Consider the following 16477-nt stretch of genomic DNA (forward strand, 5'->3'; position numbering starts at 1 on the left):
ACTGGTGTTGAAGCTGAAGCTCCAATACTTTGGCCACCTTATGTGAAGAGCTGACTCACTGGAAAAGACCCTGATGCTGGGAAAGATTGAGGGCAGGAGGAGAAGGGGACGACAGAAGATGAGATGGTTGGATGGCGTCATTGACTCAATGAACATGAGTTTGAGCAAACTCCAGGAGATAGTGAAGGACAAGCAAGCCTGACATGCTTCAGTCCATGGGGTTGCAAAGAGTCGGACACAACTGAGTGACTGAACAACAATCACGAATAGTAACATGACCACATTTCAATCAGTTGTGACACACAAACACATGTGTAACCAACAGCCCCATCAAACACAGAGCACTTCCTTCACCCTAGACCCTAGTGGTCCAGTAGAACTTTCCACAATGACCAAAATGTTCTTATATCTAACCATCCAACATGGTAACCACATATCATACCTAGCTAGTGTGACTAAGAAACCACATTTTTCTCTCATTTTTTGTCATTTTGCTTAAATTAAATAGGCACATGTGCTGAGTGGGAACCATTTGGCAGAGCACAGCCTGAGACACATTTTCTCATGCTGCCTTTCAGAGAGGCCAGACCTCCCATGAGAATGAGGAAACTATCCTGATTTCTGTACCTGTCTACAGTGTTGCTGGGCCTTGGTCTCCATCAGAGGAATCGCGATCACCCGCACTGTATCAGGTCTCCCTTAAGCTCCCTGCCAGGGAGATCCCTGACCTTTGCTAAAGCAGGCCACTCCTCTCTATTTCGACGTAGCATTCCACTGCAAGAGTGAACGCTGTCTGTTCATCCACGCTTCTGTGGATGCATCCTTCGGTGGCTTCCAAGTTTTTCTCTGACGATCCACAGCCCTGTGAATATTCTTGAGCACATCTTATTGTGTACATAAGCTTTTATATCTGTTGAGTAAATAGCCAAAAGCCTGCTGGTATGGTGGGCATGAGTTCAGCAGTGATTTTCGCCTATATGATTTACTTACCCACTGCTGTGCCCCATCTCTATGTGTGTGCATATGTGCTAAGTCGCTTCAGTCATGCCTGACTCTTGGTGACCCCCTGGACTGTAGCCCCCCAGGCTGCTCTGTCCATGGGATTCTCCAAGCAAGAATACTGGAGTGGGTTGCCATGCCCTCCTCCAGGGTGCCCTATCTCTAACTCCACTCTAACGGCAGAAAGCAAGGAAGAACTAAAGAGTCTCTTGATGAAGATGAAAGAGGAGAGTGAAAAAACTGGCTTGAAATTCAACATTCACAAAACTAAGATCATGGCATCCGGTCCCATCAGTGCATGGCATACAGAAGGGGCAAAGTGGAAGCAGTGACAGATTTTCCTTTTTTGGGCTTCAAAATCACTGCGGACGGGAACTGCAGCCATGAAATTGAAAGACACATGCTCCTTGAAAGGAAAGCTATGACACTTGGACAGCATATTAAAGAATAAAGACGTCACCTTGTCAACAATAGTCCATATAGTCAAAGCTATGGTTTTTCCAGTAGTCATGTACAGGTGTCAGAGTTGGAGCATAAAAAAAGCTGAGCACTGAAGAACTGATGCCTTCAAATTGTGGTGCTGGAGAAGACTCTTGTCCCTTGGACTGCAAGGAGATCAAACCAATCAAGCCTAAAGGAAATCAACCATAAATATTCATTGGAAGGACTGTTGCTGAAGCCGAAGTTCCAATACTTTGGCCACCTGATGAGAAGAGCTGACTCACTGGAAAAGATCCTGAGGCTGGGAAAAGTTGAGGGTAGGAGTTGAAGAGGATGGCAGATGATAAGATGGTTAGATAGCGTCATTGACTCAATGGACGTGAACTTGAGCAACTCCAGAAGATAGTGAAGGACAGGGGAGCCCGGCATGCTGCAGTCCCTGAGCTGGACATGACTTAGCTACTGAACAATAAGATGCCCTATCCCCACTGCTCTAGAAGTGATTGTCCTCCTGCCACAGGCCCAGCAGCACCTCCTCTGGGCAGCCCCTGTACTGACTCAGCATCACCTGTATCCTTGAGTGCTCCTGTGTGTTCCTGAACAGTTTCAGGGTGCTGCTATCTCCACACCATTGGAGCCAGGACCCCTGCAGTTGTGCAGAGAAGCAGGGAAGCCTCCACCACTTCTTTGATTTCTCTTCTGTCAATCCACGTGCACATCACGATGTTTTGTGCTAAGTGTCAGGTACAGGATAGGGACAGGCTTCCTCCATGGTAGAAGCACATCTTGCCCAAAGAAAGGGCCTGTGTGCATCCTCCAAAGAAAGTTCACCCTAGGACAGGCCTGACTCCTGCTCCCGGTTCACGGGCCAGAAGGGCACTTCCCCTACTAACCAGGCCTCCTTGTCCTCCCCCAGGTCCCTGGCTGTTGGGCCCCAGTACTCATCCCTGGGGACACAGCCCATCCTCTGCGCCAGCATCCCAGGCTTAGTACCCAAGCAGCTGCGTTTCTGCCGGAACTACGTGGAGATCATGCCCAGCGTGGCAGAGGGCATCAAAATCAGCATCCAGGAGTGCCAACACCAGTTCCGTGGCCGCCGTTGGAATTGCACCACTATCAACAACAGCCTGGCCATCTTTGGCCCCGTGCTGGACAAAGGTACAGGTGGTACCCATCATGGCTAGCCAGGCAGAGGCGGCAGCCCAGGGATGTGGGTGCAGCAGGGCTCAAACCAGCTTCCCCCTCAGTGGGAGTGGGCACAAACCAGTTCATTTCCTTTCTGCCTCTGTTTCTCATTTGTGCTCAAGCATAGGAACAGCACTTCCAGTAAGGGGGGCAGTGCTCGTTACTATAGGGATCTCCTATGTGGGTCCTTTCCCAATGCTCACCCACTCTGGAGGGTGCTCCTGGAGTTTGGGAAGGGTATAGGATCACACAGAGATTCCTCCTGCTTCCTCTTTCCCAAAAAACAGTTACACAGTTTCACAGGGACAGGATTAACTACTGCAGTTTTCCTGAAGAAGCCAGGACTTCAGGCAGATCTTAGAGAGAAAATACAAAAACAAACAGAAAACACAAAAAAGGGTGAGGGTTGGGGATGATAGAGGCACACAGCAGAAGTTATCCAGGGTCCTGGAGCCAGGGAAGAAGAGGAAGATCTGGCAGGCTGGGTGCTGGTTAACTCTTGGTGAAGAGCAAATTTGCACAAGACATAGTAGTTTAAACAATAATAATCACGTGTTGTCGGTTCCAACATCTGCAGACATGGGGAGATGCCGTAGGCAGGGCTGGTCTCTGCTAACGAGAGAGAGACGAGCTGATCCTCATCTCTCTTACATGCCTGGTGGCCCCTGATGCTTCTGCACATGACCTGGGTTCGCTTAAATGCAGTGGCTGGGCCCTCCAGCAAGTGAGGAAAGAGGGAGGGAGAGAGAAAAAGAGAAAGGGAGAGAGAAAAAGAGAAAGGGAGAGAGGCTTCTTTCACTGAGCATAATGTTTTCAAGATGCATCCACCTGTAGTATGTTCTGGTGCTTTATTCCTTTTTATGGCTGAATTATATTCCATCATACAATGGATCACATTTTATTTATCCATTCATCTGTTGATGCACAATTAGGTTGTTTCAAGCCTTTTATTGTCTGTTTTGAATAATGCTGATATTTCAAGTATCTGAATACCTGTTTTTCAATTCTTCTGGGTATATTCCTAGAAGTAGAATTGCATAGTAATTCTGTGTTTTGAGGAACTGCCAAACTCTTTTTCCACAGCAACTGCACCATTTTGCTCTCCCACCAGCAACACAAGACGGTTCCAGTTTCTCCACATTATTGCCAATGTTTGTTATTCTTTTTTTTTTTTCCTTTAGCCCTCCCAGTGGATCTGAAGTGATGTCTCATTGTAATTTTTATTTGCACATCCCTGATGGCTAATGATGTTGAGCATCTTTTCATGGGATTGTTGAACATCTGAATGTCTTCTTTGGAGAGATGTCTATGCAAGTCCTTTGCCCAGTTTTTAATTGGGTTGTTTGTGTTTCTATTGTTGAGCTGTCAGAATTCTTTATATATCTAACACTAGACACTTATCAGAAATATAATTTTCAAATATCTTCTCCCTTCATAGATTGTCTTTTCACTTTTATGACAGGGTCCTTTGATGTACAGAAGTTTTAAATTTTGATGACATTCAATTTACCTATTTAGATATCATATCAAAGTAAACATTGCCTAATCCACAGTTATGAAGTTTTACACTTGTGTTTTCTCCTAAGAGTTTTATAGTTTTACTTCTTACATTTAGGTCTTTGATCTATTTTTAGTGAATTTTTGTATATAGTGAGAAGTAAGGGTCCAGCTTAATTCTTTTGCATGTGGGAAACCAATTATTTCAGCACCATCTGTTCAAAAGACTAGTCTTTCCCCTATTGAATAGTCTTGGCACCCTGGTTAAAAATCAATTGTCTATGGGTGTCTGGGTTTATTTCTGGACTTTCAGTTCTATTCCATTGGTCTATATGTCTGCCATTCTTCCAATACAACACTATTTTGATTTCTATAGTTTTATAGTATGCTTTAGAGTTGGGAAGTATAAGATCTCCAACTTTATTTTTATTTTACAATTGCTTTTGCTTTGATTGTTTTGGCTTTTGGAGAATCCCTTACAATTCCATATGAATTTTAGGGTTGTTTTTTCCTTTCTGCAAAAAAAGATTTTTTTGAATTTTGATGGTAATTGCATTGAATCTGTATATTAGTTTAAGAAGTATTGCCATCTTAACACTATTGTCTTCTAATCCATGAACATGGGATTTTTCCATTTATTTAGGTCTTCCTTAATTTTTCAGCAATGTTTTATAGTTTTCAATGAATGAGTCTCATGCATCTTTGGTTAATGCATTCCTAAGTATTTTATTCTTTTGATGCTATTATAAAATAAATCATTTCATTCATTTCTTTTTCAAATTGTTCACTATGTGTAGATGTACAGTTGATTTTTGTGTTTTGAGCCTGTATCCTGCAAATTTGATTTTTTTCATTAGCTGTGAGAGTTTGTGTAGATTCTTTAGAATTTTCTGTATATGAGATCAAGTCTTCTGTGAATAGAAATGTTTTTGCTTCTTGCTTTCCAATTTGGATGCCTTTTCTTTCTTTTTCTTGCCTAATTGCTCTGGCTAGCACTTCCAGTACTATGTTGAATATGAGCAATGAGAGTGGGCACTCTTGTCTTTTTCCTAATCTTAGAGGGAAAGCTTTTAGTCTTTCACCATTGAGTATACGGTACTAGTAGTGAATTTTTCATAACTTCCCTTTATCAGGTTAAGGATATTGTCTTCTATTCCAAATCTGTTGAGTGTTTGTATCATGAAAAGGCTACTCAGTTCAGTTCAGTTCAGTCGCTCAGTCGTGTCCGACTCTTTACGACCCCATGAATCGCAGCACACCAGGCCTCCCTGTCCATCACCAACTCCTGGAGTTCACTCAAACTCACGTCCATTGAGTCCGTGATGCCATCCAGCCATCTCATCCTCAGTCGTCCGCTTCTCCTCCTGCCCCCAATCCCTCCCAGCATCAGAATCTTTTCCAATGAGTCAACTCTTCACATCAGGTGGCCAAAGTACTGGAGTTTCAGCTTCAGCATCATTCCTTCCAAAGAAATCCCAGGGCTGATCTCCTTCAGAATGGACTGGTTGGATGTCCTTGCAGTCCAAGGGACTCTCAAGAGTCTTCTCCAACATCACAGTTCAAAAGCATCAATTCTTCGGCGCTCAGCTTTCTTCACAGTCCAACTTTCACATCCATACATGACCACTGGAAAAACCATAGCCTTGACGAGACAGACCTTAGTCGGCAAAGTAATATCTCTACTTTTGAATATGCTATCTAGGTTGGTCATAACTTTTCTTCCAAGGAGTAAGCGTCTTTTAATCTCATGGCTGCAATCACCATCTGCAGTGCTTTTGGAGCCCCAAAAAATAAAGTCTGACACTGTTTCCACTGTTTCCCCATCTATTTCCCATGAAGTGATGGGACCAGATGCCATGATCTTCGTTTTCTGAATGTTGAGCTTTAAGCCAACTTTTTCGCTCTCCTCTTTCACTTTCATCAAGAAGCTTTTTAGTTCCTCTTCACTTTCTGCCATAAGGGTGGTGTCATCTGCATATCTGAGGTTATTGATATTTCTCCCGACAATCTTGATTCCAGCTTGTGTTTCTTCCAGTCCAGCGTTTCTCATGATGTACTCTGCATAGAAGTTAAATAAGCAGGGTGACAATATACAGCCTTGATGTACTCCTTTTCCTATTTGGAACCAGTCTGTTGTTCCATGTCCAGTTCTAACTGTTGCTCCCTGACCTGCATACAGATTTCTCAAGAGGCAGGTAAGGTGGTCTCATATTCCCATCTCTTTCAGAATTTTCCACAGTTTATTGTGATCCACACAGTCAAAGGCTTTGGCATAGTCAATAAAGCAGAAATAGATGTTTTCTGGAACTCTCTTGCTTTTTCCATGATCCAGCGGATGTTGGCAATTTGATCTCTGGTTCCTCTGCCTTTTCTAAAACCAGCTTGAACATCAGGGAGTTCACGGTTCATGTATTGCTGAAGCCTGGCTTGGAGAATTTTGAGCATTACTTTACTAGCATGTGAGATGAGTGCAATTGTGCGGTAGTTTGAGCATTCTTTTACATTTCCTTTCTTTGGAATTGGAATGAAAACTGACCTTTTCAAGTCCTGAGGCCACTGCTGAGTTTTCCAAATTTGCTGGCATACTGAGTGCAGCACTTTCCCAGCATCATCTTTCAGGATTTGAAATAGCTCAACTGAAATTCCATCACCTCCACTAGCTTTGTTCGTAGTGATGCTTTCTAAGGCCCACTTGACTTCACTTTCCAAGATGTCTGGCTCTAGATTAGTGATCACATCATCATGATTATCTGAGTCATGAAGATCCTTTTTGTACAGTTCTTCCATGTATTCTTGCCACCTCTTCTTAATATCTTCTGCTTCTGTTAGGTTCATACCATTTCTGTCCTTTATGGAGCCCATCCTTGCATGAAATGTTCCCTTGGTATCTCTGATTTTTTTTGAAAAGATCTCTAGTCTTTCCCATTCTGTTGTGTTCCTCTATTTCTTTGCATTGATCACTGAAGAAGGCTTTCTTATCTCTTCTTGATATTCTTTGGAACTCTGCATTCAGATGCTTATATCTTTCCTTTTCTCCTTTGCTTTTCACCTCTCTTCTTTTCATAGCTATTTGTAAGGCCTCCTCAGACAGCCATTTTGCTTTTTTGCCTTTCTTTTCCATGGGGATGGTCTTGATCCCTGTCTCCTGTACAATGTCATGAACCTCATTCCATAGTTCATCAGGCACTCTATCTATCAGATCTAGGCCCTTAAATCTATTTCTCACTTCCACTGTATAATCATAAGGTATTTGATTTAGGTCATACCTGAATGGTCTAGCAGTTTTCCCTACTTTCTTCAGTTTAAGTCTGAATTTGGTAATAAGGAGTCCATGATCTGAGCCACAGTCAGCTCCTGGTCTTGTTTTTGTTGACTGTGTAGAGCTTCTCCATCTTTGGCTGCATAGAATATAATCAATCTGATTTTGGTGTTGACCATCTGGTGAAGTCCATGTGTAGAGTCTTCTCTTGTGTTGTTGGAAGAGGGTGTTTGCTATGACCAGTGCATTTTCTTGGCAAAACTCTATTAGTCTTTGCCCTGCTTCATTCTGTACTCCAAGGCCAAATTTGCCTGTTACTCCAGGTGTTTCTTGACTTCCTACTTTTGCATTCCAGTCCCCTATAATGAAAAGGATATCTTCTTTGGGTGTTAGTTCTAAAAGGTCTTGTAGGTCTTCATAAAACCATTCAACTTCAGCTTCTTTAGCATTACTGCTTGGGGCATAGACTTGGATAACTGTGATATTGAATGGTTTGCCTTGGAGACGAACAGAAATCATTCTGTCATTTTTGAGATTGCATCCAAGTACTGCATTTCGGACTCTTTTGTTGACCATGATGGCTACTCCATTTCTTCTGAGGGATTCCTGCCCGCAGTAGTAGATATAATGGTCATCTGAGTTAAATTCACCCATTCCAGTCCATTTTAGTTCGCTGATTCCTAGAATGTCGACGTTCACCCTTGGCATCTCTTGTTTGACCACTTCCAATTTGCCTTGATTCATGGACCTGACATTCCAGGTTCCTATGCAATATTGCTCTTTACAGCATCAGATCTTGCTTCTATCACCAGTCACATCCACAACTGGATATTGTTTTTGCTTTGGCTCCATCCCTTCATTCTTTCTGGAGTTATTTCTCCACTGATCTCCAGTAGCATATTGGGCACCTAATGACCTGGGGAGTTCCTCTTTTGGTATCCTATCATTTTGCCTTTTCATACTGTTCATGAGGTTCTCAAGGCAAGAATACTGAAGTGGCTTGCCATTCCCTTCTCCAGTAGACCACGCTCTGTCAGACCTCTCCACCATGACCCTCCTGTCTTGGGTTGCCCCATGGGCATGGCTTGGTTTCAGTGAGTTAGACAAGGCTGTGGGCCTAGTGTGATTAGATTGACTAGTTTTCTGTGAGTATGGTTTCAGTGTGTCTACCCTCTGATGCCCTCTTGCAACACCTACCATCTTACTTGGGTTTCTCTTATCTTGGGTGTGGGGTATCTCTTCATGGCTGCTCCAGCAAAGCACAGCCGCTGCTCCTTACCTTGGACGAGGGGTATCTCCTTACTGCCACCGTTCCTGACCTTCAACGTGAAGGTCAGGAAAAGGCTACTAGATTATATCAAATGCTCTTTCTGAATCAATTAAGATGATCACATGGTTTTGCCTTCATTCTGTTGACATGGCATTTCTTCTAAGGAATTCTTGCCCACAATAATAGATATAATGGTCATCTGAATTAAATTTGACCTTTCTGTCCATTTTAGTTCACTGATTCCTAACAAGTTGATGTTCACTCTTGCCATCTCCTGTTTGACCACTTCCAATTTGCCTTGATTCATGGACCTAACATTCCAGGTTCCTATGCAATATTGTTCTTTACAGCATCGGACTTTACTTTCACCACCAGACACATCCACACCTGGCTGTCGTTTTTGCTTTTGCTCAGCCTCTTCATTCCTCCTGGAGCTATTTCTCCACTCTCTTCCAGTAGCACATTGGACTCCTACTGACCTGGAGGGTGGGGGTCTCATCCTTCAGTGTCCTATCTTTTTGCCTTTTCATACTGTTCAAGGGGTTCTCAAGGCAAGAATGCTGAAATGGTTTGCCATTCCCTTCTCCAATGGACCACATTTTATCAGAATTCTGTACCATGACCTATCAGTCTTGGGTGGCACAACACGGTCTGATTCATAGTTTCATTGGGTTACCCAAGGAGGCTGTGGTCCATGTGATCATTTTGGTTAGTTTTCTGTGATTGCAGTTTTCATTCTGTCTGCCCTCTGATGAGTGCAAAAGGCTTGTGCAAGCTTCCTGATGGGAGGGACTTGTGGGGAAAACTGGGTCTTGCTTTGGTGGGTAAGGTGATGCTCAGTAAATCTTCAATGTAATTTTCTGCTGATGGGTGAGGCTGTGCTCCTTCTCTGTGGTTTGGCCTGAGACAGCCCAGTCCTAGAGTCTGCAGTCTCTATGGTCAGCTATAGGCTCTATGGTAGGGGGTAATGGTTACCTCTTCCAAGAGGACTCATGCCAGCATGCTGCACCTCCCAGGACTACTGCTGCCAAAACCCCGATCCTGAAGCCAGCCACTGTTGACTCATGCCTCTGCTGGAGACTCCCAGACTCTCACAGGCAAGTCTGGCTGAGTCTCTTGTGGGGTCACTGCTCCTTTCTCTTGAGTCTTGGTACACACAAGGTTTTGTCTATACCCTCCAAGAGTTTGTTTCCCCTGTTCTGTTGAAGTTCTGTAATCAAATCCCATTGACCTTCAAATTTCCTGGGAATATTCAGTCCCTTTGCTGAATCCCCAGGTTGGGGAAGTCTGTTGTAGGGCCTGGAGCTTCCATAACAGTGCAAGAATTTCTTTGGTATAATTGTTCTCCAGTTTGTAGATCACCCACCCATTGGTTCTTTGGTAAGGTTAATGGCGACCTCCTCTGAGAGGATTTATGCCACATGCCCTGCCTCCCAGGACTGCTGCTGCCAGTACCCCTGTCCCTGCGACTGGCCGCTGCTGACCCATGCTTCCACAGGGGCCCCTCAGACACTAACAGGCAGGTCTGGCTTAGTCTCCTGTGGGATCACTGCTCCTTTCCCTGGGTCCTGGTGCACACAGGTTTTGTTTGTGCCCTCCAAGAGTCTTTGGGAGGTATGAGGTTTGATTTTAATCATGATTGCACCCTCCCTACCGTCTTATTGTGGCTTCTCCTTTGTCCTTGGACATGGGGTATCTTTTTTTGGTGGGTTCCAACATCCTCCTGTTGATGGTTGTTCAGCAACTAGTTGCAATTTTGGTGTTCTCTCTGGAAATTGAGTGCACGTCCTTCTACTTTTCTCACACATATATATATGTATGCAAGATTATATATATACACATTAATATACAGTATTTGTTTTTCTCTTTTGACTTACTTCACTCTGTATAACAGGCTCTAGGTTCATCATCTCAATTCAGCTGACTCAAATTCATTCCTTTTTATGGCCGAGTAATAGGCCACTGTATAATATGACCACATCTTCTTAAGCATTCATCTGTTGGCCATCTAGGTTGCTTCCATGACCTGGCATTGTAAATAGTGCTTGAATGAACATTGAGGTACACGTGTCTTTTTCAGTTAGGGTTTTCTCAGGGTATATAACCAGTAGTGGGATTGCTGGGTCATATGGTAGTTCTATGTTTAACTTTTTAAGGAAACTCCATACTGTTCTCCATAGTGGCTATACCAATTCTTTTTTCTCCACACTCTCTCCACCATTTATTACTTATGGACTTTTTGATGATGACAATTCTGACTGGTGTGCGTTGGTACCTCCTTGTAGTTTTGATTTAGTATTTCTCAAATAATTAATGATATTCAGCATCTTTTCATGTGTCTTTTGGCCATCTATATGTCTTCTTTGGAGAGATGTCTATTTAGGTTTTCCACTCATTTTTTGATTGGATTTTTTTGTTTTTTGATGTTGAGCTCCATGAGCTGTTTGTATATTTTGGAGATATTATTTGTGTATATTTGTATATAGCTAATATTTGTATATATTAATTTATTTGTATATATTAATTTCCCTTTCAGCTCTATTTGTATATATTAATTCTTTGTCTGTTGCTTAATTTGCAAATATTTTCACCCATTCTACTGGAGTTTCCCTGGTGGCTCAGATGATAAAGAATCTGCCTGCAATGCAGGAGGATTTCCCTGACAGCTCAGTTGGTAAAGAATCCACCTGCAATGCAGAAGACCTCAGTTTGATTCCTGGGTCAGGAAGATCCACTGGAGAAGGGATAGGCTACCCACTCCAGTATTCTTGGGCTTCCCTTGTGGCTCAGCTGGTAAAGAATCCACCTGCAATGCAGGAGACCTGGGTTCAATCGGTGGGTTGGGAAGATCCCCTGGAGAAGGGAAAGGCAACCCACTCCAGTATTCTTGCCTGGAAAATCCCATGAATAGAGGAGCCTGGTGGGCTACAGTCCATGGGGTCACAAAGAGTTGAACACGACTGAGCAGCTAACACTTTTTTTCCTTTACCCATTCTGAGGGTTGTGCTTTCATTTTGCCCATGGTTTCCTTTCCTGTGCAAAAACTTTTAAGTTTAACTAGGCCTGATTTGTTTATTTTTCTTTTAACATTTTCATTATTCTAGAAGGTGCAAGAACTTCTTTGCAAAAAAGGATCTTGCTGTGATTTATGTCAAAGAATGTTTTTTTCTATGTTTTCCTCTAAGAGTTATATAGTGTCTGGACTTACATTTAGGTCTTTAATCCGTTTTAATTTTACTTTTGTGTGTGATGTTAGGGAGTATTCTAATTCCATTATTTTACATGTAGCTGTCTAGATTTCCCAGCACCACTTATTGAAGAGGCTATCTTTTCTCCATTGTATATTTTTGCCTCCTTTGTCATAGATTTGGTGACCATAGGTGCGTGGGTTAACTTATGGGCTTTCTATCCTGTACCATGGATCTATTTCTCTGTTTTTGTACCAGTACCATACTGTCTTGATTACTGTAGCTTTGCAGTATAGTTTGAAGTTGGGAAGCCTGAATCCTCTAGCTCCATTTTTCTTTCTCAAGATTACTTTGGCTCTTTGGGGTGTTTTCATACAGACTGTAAAAATTTTTGTTCTAATTCTATGAAGAATGCCATTGGTAATTTGATAGGAATTCCATGGAATCTGTAGTTTGCTTTAGGCAATATACTCATTTTCATTATATTGATTCTTTCAATCCAAGAACATCATATTTCTCTCCATCTGTTTGTGTCCTCCTTGATTTTCATCAGTGTTTTATATTTTTCTGAATACAGGTCTTTTGCCTTATTAGGTTGGTTTATTCCTAGGTATTTTATTATTTTTGTTGTGATGGTAAGTGTGATTGTTTCCTTACTTTCCCTTTCTGCTCTCTTGTTATTAGTGTGTAGGAATGCAGGAGATTTCTATGCCTTAATTTTGTATCCTACAACTTTGCCAAATTCACTGACTATGTCCAGTGGTTTTCTGGTGGCATCTTAGGATTTTCTGCATATATGCTATCATGTCACCTGCAAACAATGACAGTTTTACTTCTTCTTTTCCAACTTGGATTACTTTTATTTCTTTTTCATCTCTAATATCCATGGCAAGGACTTCCAAAACAATGTTGATGAGAATGGACATCCTTGTCTTGTTCCTGATAGTAGGGGAAATGCTTTCAGTTTTTCTCCATTGAAAATGATGTTTGTTATGTATTGCCTTTATTATGTTGAGGTTCCCTCTATACTCATTTTCTGGAGAGAATCATAGACGGTTGTTGAATTTTGTCAAAAGCTTTCTCTGCATCTATTGAGATGATCACATGGCTTTTATTCTTTAATTTGTTAATATGGTCTATCACTACATAAACTATCACACTGATTGATTTGTGTACATTGAAAGATCTGTGTATATTTCTGGGATAAATCCCACTTGATCATGGCGTATAATCCTTTTAATGTATTATTGGATGCTGTTGGCTAGTATTGTTTTTAAGCATTTCCCAATAATGTTAAATCAATTTATTTGTAAAAACAGAAAAAGGAAAGAAATAAATAAAGCCAGTAACAGTAGTACAGTCGATACAGTTGCTAAGGCATTAATAACTTATAAAAGACATAGTAGCTACATAAGTGGAAAAGGAAATGGCAACCCACTCCAGTGTTCTTGCCTGGAGAATCCCAGGGACGGGGGAGCCTGGTGGACTGCCGTCTATGGGGTTGCACAGAGTCAGACACGACTGAAGCGACTTAGCAGCAGCAGCAGCAGCTAGATAAGTGTGTGTGTTCACTTGCTAAGTCATGTCCAACTCTGTGACCACAAGGACTGCGATAGCCAGACTTCCTTATCCTTCACTATCTCCTGGAGTTTACTCAGATTCGTGTCCATTGAGTCAGTGATGCTATCTAACCATTTTGTCCTCTGCCACCCTCTTCTCCTTTTGCCTACAATCTTTCCCAGCATCAGGGTCTTTTTCAATAGGACAGTACTTCACATCAGGTGGCCAAAGTATTGGAACTTCAGCTTCAGCATCGGTCCTTCCAATGACTATTCAGAGTTGATTTCTTTTGGAATTGACTGGTTTGATCTCCGTGCAGTCCAACGGACTCTCAAGAGTCTTCTCCAGCACCAAAATTCAAAAGCATCAATTCTTCAGTGCTCAGCCTTCTTTTTGGAGAAAGAAATGGCAACCCACTCCAGTGTTCTAATCTGGAGAATCCCATGAAAAGAAGAGCCTGGCTGGGTACAGACTATGGGGTTGCAAAGAGTCAGCCAAGACTCAGCAGCTAGACAACAACAACAGCCTTTTTTATGGTCCAACTCTCACATCCATACCTGACTACTGGAAAAACCGTAGCTTTTACTATATGGACCTTTGTCGGCAAAATGACGTCTCTGCTTTTTAATACTCTGTCTAGGTTTATCACTGCTTTTCCCTCCCAGGAGCAAAAGCGTCTTTTATTATCACAGCTACAGTCACTATCCACAGTGATTTTGAAGCCCAATAAAATATAATATGTCACTGCTTCCACTTTTTCCTCTTCTATATGCCATGAAGTGATGGGACCAGATGCCACGATCTTAGTTTTTAGAATGTTGAATTTTAATCTGGCCTTTCCACTCTCCTATTTCACCTTCATCAAGATGCTCTTTAGTTCCTCTTCACTCTCTGCCATTACAGTGGTATTATCTGCATATCTGAGGTTGCTGATATTTCTCCTGGCAATATTGATTCCAGCTTGAGTTATCCAGGCTGGCCTTTCCCATTATGTACCCTACATATACATTAAATAAGCAGGATGACAATATACAGCCTTGGTGTACTCCTTTACCATTTTGAATCAGTCTGTTGTTCTATGTCTGCTTCTACCTGTTGCTTCTTGACCTGCATACAGGTTTTTTAGGAGATAGGTAAGGTGGTCTGGTATTCCCATCTCTTTAAGAATTTTACACAGTTTATCATGAACCACACAATCAAAGACTTTAGTGTACTCAGTAAAGCATAAGTAGATGTTTTTCTGAAATTCCCTTGCTTTCTCTATGATCCAAGAAATATTGGCAATTTAATCTCTGGTTCCTTGGCATTTTCTAAATCCAGCTTATACATCTGGAAGTTCTCAGTTCGTGTACTGCTGAAGCCTATCTTGAAGAATTTTGAACATAACCTTTCTAGCATGTGAAATGAGCACAGTTGTAAGGTAGTTTGAACATTCTTTGGCTCTACACGTGGACATCACCAGATAGTCAATACCAAATTAGAATAATTATATTCTTTGCAGACGAAGACAGAAAAGATCTATACAGTCCTCAAACAGAAGACCTGGAGCTCACTGCAGCTCAGATCATCAGTCCCTTATTGCAAAATTCAGGCTTGAACTGCAGAAAATAGGAAAAACCATTCAGATTTGACCTAAATTAAATCCCTGATGATTATACCATCAGTTCAGTTCAGTTCAGTCACTCAGTCGTGTCCGACTCTTTGCGACCCCATGAACCACAGCACGCCAGGCCTCCCTGTCCATCACCAACTCCTGGAGTTCACCCAGATTCATGTGAATTGAGTCGTTGATGCCATCCAGCCATCTCATCCTCTGTCATCCCCTTCTCCTCCCGCCCCCAATCCCTCCCAGCATTAGAGTCTTTTCCAATGAGTCAACTCTTCACATGAGGTGGCCAAAGTATTGGAGTTTCAGCCTCAGCATCAGTCCTTCCAATGAACACCCAGGACTGGTCTCCTTTAGGTTGGACTGGTTGGATCTCCTTGCAGTCCAAGGGACTCTCAAGAGTCTTCTCCAACACCACAGTTCAAAAGCATCAATTCTTCGGCGCTCAGCTTTCTTCATAGTCCAACTCTCACATCCATATGTGACCACCGGAAAAACCATAGCCTTGTCTAGACGGACCTTTGTTGGCAAAATAATATCTCTGCTTTTTAATATGCTATCTAAGTTGGTCATAACTTTCCTTCCAAGAAGTAAGCATCTTTTAATTTCCTGGCTGCAATCACCATCTGCAGTGATTTTGGAGCCCCCAAAAATAAAGTCTGACACTGTTTCCAGTGTTTCCCCATCTATTTCCCATGAAGTGATGGGACCAGATGCCATGATCTTCGTTTTCTGAATGTTGAGCTTTAAGCCAACTTTTTCGCTCTCCTCTTTCACTTTCATCAAGAAGCTTTTCAGTTCCTCTTCACTTTCTGCCATAAGGGTGGTGTCATCTGCATATCTGAGGTTATTGATATTTCTCACTCCAATCTTGATTCCAGCTTGTGCTTCTTCCAGCTCAGCGTTTCTCATGATGTACTCTGCATATAAATTAAATAAGCAGGGTGACAATATACAGCCTTGATGTACTCCTTTTCCTATTTGGAACCAGTCTATTGTTCCATGTCTAGTTCTAACTGTTGCTTCCTGACCTGCATATAGGTTTCTCAAGAGGCAGGTCAAGTGGTCTCATATTCCCATCTCTTTCAGAATTTTCCACAGTTTATTGTGATCCACACAGTCAAAGGCCTTGGCATAGTCAATAAAGCAGAAATACATGTTTTTCTGGAACTCTCTTGCTTTTTCCATGATCCAGCGGATGTTGGCAATTTGATCTCTGGTTCTGCTGCCTTTTCTAAAACCAACTTGAACATCTGGAAGTTCACAGTTCACGTATTGCTGAAGCCTGGCTTGCAGAATTTTGAGCATTACTTTATTAGCGTGTGAGATGAGTGCAATTGTGTGGTAGTTTGAGCATTCTTTGGCATTGCCTTTCTTTGGAATTGGAATGAAAACTGACATTTTCCAGTCCTGTGCCCACTGCTGAGTTTTCCAAATTTGCTGGCATCTTGAGTGAAGCACTTTCCCAGCAT

The 16477-nt window shown here is 42.2% G+C and overlaps 1 protein-coding gene across 1 annotated transcript in view; it reads left to right on the top strand.

The window, feature by feature from the left end:
• Window positions 1-2163: 2163 nt before the first annotated feature.
• Window positions 2164-16477, top strand: part of WNT3A (Wnt family member 3A) — a 51900-nt gene continuing 37586 nt past the window's right edge. Inside the window, exons 1-2 of the mRNA XM_040241680.1 lie at window positions 2164-2184; window positions 2379-2598. Coding sequence (XP_040097614.1) covers window positions 2164-2184; window positions 2379-2598 — 241 coding nt within the window. The remainder of the gene's footprint in view (window positions 2185-2378; window positions 2599-16477) is intronic.

The sequence above is a fragment of the Oryx dammah genome, unplaced genomic scaffold (assembly GCF_014754425.2).
Source record: "Oryx dammah isolate SB20612 unplaced genomic scaffold, SCBI_Odam_1.1 HiC_scaffold_5, whole genome shotgun sequence".
Classification (NCBI taxonomy): domain Eukaryota; kingdom Metazoa; phylum Chordata; class Mammalia; order Artiodactyla; family Bovidae; genus Oryx; species Oryx dammah.